Here is an 8,576-nt window from a genome sequence, read left to right as displayed (position 1 = left end):
AATCGCTACCGCCCGCAGCATGGGAGCCATTAAGTTGATAGGCTAGGTTGTCCAGCTTGGCTTTGAAATGTGCCTAGAAAGCGTCAGTACAAGTATCAGTGGAGCCGTCTTGTGTTGTTGCAGACGGCCTCTTAGATCCGTTGGCTGTTTTAGGCTGTGGTCCATCCTCTATTGTTGTGGGCGGCCTCTTAGGTCCGTTGGCTATTTCAGGCTGTGGTCCATCCTTTGTTGTTGTGGGCAGCCTCTTAGGTCCGTTGGCTATTTCAGGCTGTGGTCCGTCCTTTGTTGTTGTGGGCGGCCTCTTAGGTCCATTGGCTATTTCAAGCTGTGGTCCGTCCTCTGTCGAGTCCTTCTTTTGGTGCCGGTTCTCGAAACTCCTCTGCAGTAGTAACTCCATAGTTTCCAATATATGTTCATTCTAGAACTCCAATGTTTCTAGGCGCCTGTTGGTTGGCAAGTGTGACCTAAAGATGGGAGATGCAGTTGGAGTTTCTTCAGTTTCGAGCTTGCCGATGTTGCGTTGATTGGTGTTCTCAGGCTGAAGAGGGGGAACATTGGTCATGTTGATAGTATATTCGGTTTGGTTTTGAGATCTCATGGCTACCATTCGTGACTTTTGTCCTATTTGAACTTTGGATCGTCTAGATAATCCTCGTTTCACACAGACAGCGCCAACTGTTGAGACAGTTGTCAACCCTGGTAGCAACTTGATTCCAAAGCCTGCTAAGAGAAAAAATGGATTAGTAGTGGAAGGCCACGACGTGAGGGGTGTGGTGGTCGTTAGCTGAGAATAGTCAAGGATAGAATTCACCATGTCCTTGACATTGTTGTGTGTTCCTTTTATAGATAGAGCTTGAAAGTGAGAGTCCTCGCAGCACTTTCACTTGCTTTCCTCAAATATTTGTAACCACCCTTGGAAGGTGGGATTGAGTTTGTTGAGAGGGTATTTCTCCCATAATAATCTTTGAGAGGTAGCATGATGCTCCCCTCATGCACCTGGACTCATTTCGATGAGATCTGGTGTGTTATCCCATATCTAATTTGTTGAGGGATAGTTGGGCTTCCTTGATTTGCTAGATATGCACGATATTGCTGCCAACCGCTTGGTTTGGAGTGGACTGTGCTGTAGTGTGTAAGTTTTAGATACTTAGAGCATTCTCAACAGCTTCTTTGTCATTTTCCCTACATTTAAGGATCCAAACTACTTTTTACTTCCTTATGTCAAAATACACCTCAATAGCTTCCCTTAATCATTCCCTATATTATTAAAATATTTGTTTTTTTCTTTAATTATATTATATATATGAGAGGAGAGATAAGAGAGAAATGTGAGACATAACTCATGAGAGAAGAGAGGAGAGATGAGAGAGAATCATTTTTTTTTATTTTAATAATCATAAGGATTGCAATAGTGGAACCCAAAAAATCATAATATTTATGATTCATTTAGGGTGTCTGCTGTGTTACATTTTTTGCGATTTTTTGGACATATTTTCTAAACTTAAGGAACAGACTTCCTTATAAGAAGTCTGCTGAGAATGATGTTATACTAAGAGGCTTTGCAACGTAGATCCTGTATGAGTAGTGGGCTGGATTTTCCACACGTAGCTGCCCTTTTATTTGGGCCTTTGGATATATTTTGTATCAACAAAAACTATTTTTGAAGGCCACTCCCAAGTAGTTAATATATATTTGAATTTTTCCGGCAAAACCATTTTAGCAAGAAAAGAATCGCGGCAAAATGAATCATCGGCTTCCCGCTTCCACCTTCCACAGCACACACATGCGGCTTCGACTGATAGAGTTCCTCATCCAATGCTCTCAGGTCAGAAATCTCATCATTTACTTCTTCACGCAATCCACCACCAATTATTTCCCAAACACTTAAAAGCAAATTTTCTTTCACTTTCTTATGGATTGTGCAAAAACAGGAACTCGAGGTCGCGCCGAACGTCAAATACGCCGCATTATCATTCTTCGCTGATCGATTCTACCCCTCTTTGTCCAGGTCCTATTTCGCTCTTAGTTTTACTATTTTTTAAGGTTTCAATTACTGATTTACACACGCATGTATATATAATCATAGGAATTCGTCCGATGTTTCTTAAGTTTTATTGAATTTAAGTCCGAAATTGTGATTAATTGTAGGATTTTTATAAGGGAAAGATCAATTTCCTCTCTATATGCTACTGTGGTTTTTCTAATACTTTTCCCAAGTGATCATGTGTCGTACTTTTTTTGCAACAGAAATAGAGTTGTTTGATTTTATAATTTTTAATTTTTGGTTAAATGTAAAGTTGCATTGTTCTTGTAAAGGTTGGCACAAGGCGATGACACGGCAAACTGGCTTTTGCAACCAATAAGAGAGAGCAATTTGCAGTTGTTTGTTCTTATTTCTCTATGGATTTCAAGCAAAGTGGGTTTTCATGTTTTCATTTGGTGGAGGCTCTCGTTTATTTTTTCGGTGCTGCTTACCGTATTAACATATTTGTAGATACATGATTCTCGTCCACTGTCTGTGAAAAGTTTGAAGGCTTTGGGAGACAAAACTATCAAGGAACAACATTTTGCTACTCGAGATTTCTTAGAAGCAGTAAGCAACTCGTTTTCTACAATGGTTTTGGAAGCTGCTTGTTATTTAGGTTTTGTTTGTTTCGATATAAAATATTTTATGAAGTAAAACATTTTTAGAAAATCTACTAAATTTTCGGTGTTTGGCTGTCACCTTAAAATGTGTTCAGTAAAACATTTTTTGATGTTTGATTTGCATTGAAAATGTGAAATCATTTTCAAACAAAACTTACTTAAATAGTTTTTTAGTCTCAAAGCCTTCTTAATCCAGCTGCAGGGGTGTTGAGGGTTCCGTTGGCTAGGGTCGCTCTGGTGGTGCCTAATGCTTGTGTGGGTAGCTCCGGTGAGGTGTTATTGTTGACAAGAGAGGGATTGATGTCTGGAGTGTGTCGTGGCATGGGTGTTCGCCCGGGAGGTGGGACTTTTAAGAGAAGAGCAGTAGCCAGAAAATGTTTTATGCCTAAAAAAAAAATTTTAAACCATTTTACAGAAAAAAAGTGGTTTTTACAGTTGACCAAAAATGTTTTCTGATTGAGCAAGTTTTTCAAGTGTAGCCAAACACCTGAAAGTACTGATAATGTTTTTTTTTTTGTTTTTTTCAAAATGGGGAGCCTTATTTTGTTATGTTATCTCTGGTTGATGAGGATATTTTGTAGGAGTTGGTCTTATTGCAGGTAAATCCCATTGAACCATAGAGGTTTCTTGCACCATTGCAGTTCAACCCACATGGTATATTTATGGTTTTGAAGGTGTTGGATTTTGAGATTGGTACAGCAAACAATGCTTTCAATTTCTTTCAGGAGCTTTATATTCATTTCAAGTAAGTTCCTTGGTTCTTGAGCTGTAGTTTCTTTCATTAAGCAGTCATGTAAATATGGTTTCTTTGACTTGATTTATATAACTATGGTTCATCTTGGTACATCTTTTCTATCTTCTTGTGTTCAGGGGAGTGGCCAAAGTTGGGGAAGTTTTGGACTTTGAAGCATGCATGGATATCATGGATCTTCTCTATGAAAAGGAGGAGACATCAATTCGTTATAGTTCTCCTTGTTCTCTTGCTGCATCAATCTTGGCATGTTCCTTATTTTCGTTATTTAAAATTCCAATAAATATATTGAGTCAATTTGTTTTCTTTTTATTCTTTTTTTTTTGTTGTTGTTGATATTTTGGGGTAAGATTTTCCTGTCAATTGCAGGTTGCTTCATATGTCATTACGGTCCCTAAACAGAGATGGGAGTTTCCTGTTCTTCCTTGGGGTAAGATACTGCATATAAATATTATCAGGCTTTTTGTTTTTCTGCATTAACTTGGACCAAAGTAGACTCTTAAACCGTTAAAAGTACTACAACAGTCCTGGTTGCCAAGTTTCAGAGGTGGCCCTATATAATTGGCTGGATGCTAGTGGGGAGAGTCGAGCTCATTCCTACATGAGAGGAAATCATGTGTTAAAAGAACCACTAGACTAACCCTTGGGGTAAAAGAATGCGGTTGTGGACTTGTGGGTGCCTTTTTGAAGTTGGGGTCAAACCCCAATGGTTTGCCATATCCAACTCATGACTACCTCAGTTGAGGAACTGATATCCGGAGTTCCACAAGCATATTGGAAAACCAGATGAAGCATGCGGGCTTTGGACAGAATCTGAAGATTTTGTCATGTTTCCCTCATACAAAAATGATGCTATAAAATGTGGACTGAGAGACAATTTATTGGATAAAGTCATACATATTCAATTTCCATATAGGATCAACCCATACCAACGCGTCTTTTAGACTTCATACCATTTAGTAGGTATACTTGTGTTGTGACTGTGTATTATTAGAAATTGGTCTTAGGCTTAACTCAACCCAAAAGTTAGCTCAAGAATTGAGGTTTCTTCTCAACTTTATAAATGGTTCATCTCCTTAATACCCAGGCAATGTAAGATTTCCAACACGCCCCCTCACGTGTGGCGGGAGGACATCCAAGCCAACACGTGCGACAATAGGTGACGGTGGGCCACAGCCAATTAATTGGGTTAGGCTTTGATACCATATTAAAAATGGGTCTTGGGCTTAACTCAACCCAAAAGCTAGCTCAGGAGTTGAAGTTTTCCCTCAACCTTATAAATGGCCCATCTCCTTAATACCAGGCAATGTGGGACTTCCAACATTGCCCTAGTATATACGGCATATTTATGGAGAGTAGTACCAATTTATGGTCTTTACATAGAAACCTTTGGGGTCAAATTTCTTGTTCTTTTGGGCTTTACATTTGTAGGTCCTAGGCTGATGTGGACTTGTCAAACAAATGAGGCCCATTTATAGATAATTGGGCCCCCAATTCCTCAATTGGCGGGGCCCCCAATTCTCAATCCTCTTGGGGAAGTGTTCCAGAAGGTAGCTTGCCTTTATGCACCGGTTCTGTTGTGGACTCCAGTGATCTTTCTTTCTCCCATTCTATAGCCATCAATGTTGACTTTTACCCACCCGCCATATCTGATGATCAATCTTGTGATCTACTAGACGCAATAGTTGACACCCTTGTGGTCCGTTGTACAATATGTACGCGAACTTCACGGAATCATTGCTGATAGTGATGCCTAAGGTGATTTTCATATTTGAACTGTAAAATATGCCATGCCCCCCGTTTTTAGGCTCTCTGCTTTGGATTCCCCTGTGGGTGGGCCTTGAGCTGTTTCCGCAAAATCCGGCTTATGGGACCCTTTCATTTATTTACTCGGATATGAGCCAGGCCGGGACTCGAGTAGGGGCCCGTTTGGGAGTGCGATTTTTAATAAGTGCGATTTTAAAAATTGCGTTTTTAAAAATTGTGTTTTTAAAATTGCTACTTTTTAAAATCGCACAGGCGTTTAGTAAAACATACTAAAAATTACTTTTTTTATCAATTGAGTGTTTGGATAACATTAGCATATAATTGCGGTTTCATGACCAAATTACCAATGAGGATGAACAAGACAACGAGAATGAAGAAAAAAAAAAGAGAAAAGAAAGGTTTTAATATATTTTAGGTGGGTATTCTTGGTATTTTTTTCATTCCCGTTCTAAAAAAGGTAATTATTACGCCAAACATCTTTTTAATAAAAATCGTGATTTTGTTTTAAATTCGCACTTTTTCAAATAAGCACCATCTAATCAGCTTATGGAAATCGCAGATTTTTTTGCGATTTTAAAATTTGCGTTTTTAAAATCGCAATTCCAAACACCCTAAAGTTGCGATTTGGTTTAAAATCGTAAATTATTTTTAAAAAAAACGCACTCCCAAGCGCACCCTAGGAGTAGCGAAGTACTAGAGTTATCCTTAACGCTCTAAATGTTATTTGGCAGATTTTTTTTAGATTTTTTTTTTTTTTTCGATTTAATCAAACTCTACAATAGCTTTCTTTGACATTTAATTATTATTTAAAATAAATGTAAGGGGAAATGGAGAGGAAGAAAAGGAAAGAGAAAGCATTCTTAATAGTAAGGGAAGCAAAATTGCTATCTTAGATTTAGGGTAGGACTTTTGGTTCCCTTGGATTGCCATTTGTTTAGGAAAAGACCAAGAGAGCTTGTTGTAAGAGGCTTTTTGGGAGTTTTTGGTACATTTAGGAAAGACAACAGGATTTAGGGAGTTTGTTGCGGTGTTTACCCTAAATGTAGACCCTAAAACAATAGGAGATATGCTATTCTTTTATTTACAGGACCCAAGCCGGATCCTACCGCACCATATAATGTCATTACTCTTGTCACAATCTGATTTGATAGGTAGTTAAGGTGTTTGGCAGTTTCTGTTTGGACATTCCCTCTTCTCAAGAGCGCGTACCATAAAATACCGTAGGTGGGGATGTAGAGAGGACAACTACACGTGCGAATGCAATGAGTAAAGGGTATTATGACCCTTAGATCTGTTGCGTCGTAGGTGGAAACTTTTTTATGACTTGGTGGGTGGGGGAGGTAGGAGGGATTCTTACAGCCTGTCTCTGTGCAACATTGCTTGTATCTTTATCCAAAAGATAATCTACTGAACCACTTATGAATGTATGATGACGGGGAGGATCATATTAGCCAAGGGCCCATTTCGGCCCACCTTTAACCCGTTTTCAGTTAGCCATCTTCCTTTCAAGGTACACTATTGCTTTCTTGCAATACACCCATTCTATCCAGTACCCAGTGGAGAAGGATCCTCTCCGTTTCCACTATTTTAAAATGGAGAGATCCAGTTTGGGTTACTAATTTAGGTCCTTCCTGTACCCATTTTTACTTTTTGCTGTTTCTGTACCAGTACTCCCATTCTTCTATTTTATTTATTTTATTTTTGCTTGTGTTTTGTGTCATGGTAACTTCCTGTATTTACTGTGTTAAATTTTCTTTGTTTAATTTTGTCTTCTATATCACCCCCTCACCTTTTTGTTATGCACCTAGAAGAAGTACTCCCAAATTCTTTCTCCCAAATGATGTGTCGTATCACATGAGATTTTTTATTTTGAAAATTATGGTACCAACTCATGAGATAGGGACACATTATTTTAGAATCAACTTTTGAAGAAAAAAAATTGAGAAGTGTAACATTTCTCATGCACCTAAATATCAAGGATCTAAAGGAATATATTAAGGTAGATTTTTAGAGGGATTTGGTTCTCCTTCAAATTGAAGTTAAAAAAAATAATACTCTTCGACGCTCTTATTCATGATCACTAACGTTTAATCAGAAGATAACAATACTTGAATAAACGATAGACTCATTCTAATTGTCTAATAACAAGGCTACTTAAGCTTGAGCTTGTAAATTTGTCACAATGAAGCATCAAAAACCCAAAACTTATGGTAAAAAATTGTTCTTACACTATGTCAAGTGGGTTCCACCTACATTCTTTTGAACATTTAGGAATCATATTTAATGATTCACCGCCCAACTGAAGTACATCACAAGTTGAACTTCCTAATACCATAAATTGTTTAATTAATTTATACTCTGAAATCCTCAATCTCTCCAGCAATCCGGCGGTGAAGTATTGATTGCCCGACAGACATACTGACTTACTGAGCACTAACTGAGGAAATTTTGTGGTTGCAGTGAAGTTTGTAACATCATGCGAAGAAGAGGATATTATAGAAATCGTCAGAGACATTCTGAACCACGTGTTTCAGCCTGATTCGTCCCTGTTACAGGGCATTTGATTGATTTTTACAAGCAAGCACTAAAGTCTGATGGATACGGTGTAAAGCTACTTTTAGATTTACGTTATATTGGGGGTTTTTTTTTTTTTTTTTTTTTTTTTTTTGTCTTTAAGGTGGATGTAAAGATGGGGCCCATAAAATTGTGAAGAAAAATGATGGTGAGATACCATACCATCCATCGATCCAAACCCAGAAAAGTACTTTGTTATACACTTTGTTAGCTGTGGGCTCCTAGCCTCCTACCACACGGCGGCAGATCTATTCGGTAAGATTAAAATAGACCCTAAAAAGGGGTCTAAAGAATGATCAAAACACTAAAATAGGCTCATAAATACTTAAATGGCAGTTGTGCAGTGCAGTTTGAGCTCCAATAAGGGCTAACTAGCGATTATTTCAAAACCGCTAACCACTTAAAGTGGTGCAGTTAGGGTTATGAAAATTTGATAATTACCTAAACCAGTTGTGGTTAGCATTTAAAGATAATAACAATTAACAACAAGGAATGTATATCTCTAGCTAAATGTAGCAATTAGTAACATGTGTCATCGCTAATTGTCACAATTCGCACAATATGTTTGTATTTTTAGCATAATTAGCAACTAAGACGTGGCTGTTAGCAGCAGGTTTTGACCCTTTTAGGTATTACAATTGTTATTGCTAAAACTAGACTTCTAACAACGAGTTTGACTTTTGATGTCGCTATTCACGAATTTGAAACAACCTGGCTACAAAAACTTAGTTATTGCTAAAAATTCTTAGCAACTACATTGGACTTTGAACAACAATTATTGTGTCGTTTGTAAAAGTCAATTATGTTGCAGTGATTTGTTTTGATATATAAATATTGA

General features: G+C 37.9%; 1 protein-coding gene across 1 annotated transcript; it reads left to right on the top strand.

Annotated features, from left to right (window-relative positions):
- Positions 1-1,741: 1,741 nt before the first annotated feature.
- Positions 1,742-7,797, top strand: CYCJ18 (cyclin J18). The gene is made up of 9 exons (XM_059592658.2): positions 1,742-1,825; positions 1,932-2,008; positions 2,317-2,416; positions 2,495-2,593; positions 3,228-3,245; positions 3,321-3,391; positions 3,517-3,643; positions 3,767-3,827; positions 7,625-7,797. The coding sequence occupies exons 1-9, from the start codon at positions 1,742-1,744 to the stop codon at positions 7,726-7,728; spliced, it is 741 nt and encodes a 246-aa protein (XP_059448641.2). The 3' UTR covers positions 7,729-7,797.
- Positions 7,798-8,576: the final 779 nt, after the last annotated feature.

This window comes from Corylus avellana, chromosome 4 (assembly GCF_965113065.1).
Source record: "Corylus avellana chromosome 4, dhCorAvel1.hap1.2, whole genome shotgun sequence".
Lineage (NCBI taxonomy): Eukaryota > Viridiplantae > Streptophyta > Magnoliopsida > Fagales > Betulaceae > Corylus > Corylus avellana.
The sequence above is the reverse complement of the archived record's forward strand: the minus strand, read 5'-3'. Positions and strand labels throughout refer to the sequence as shown.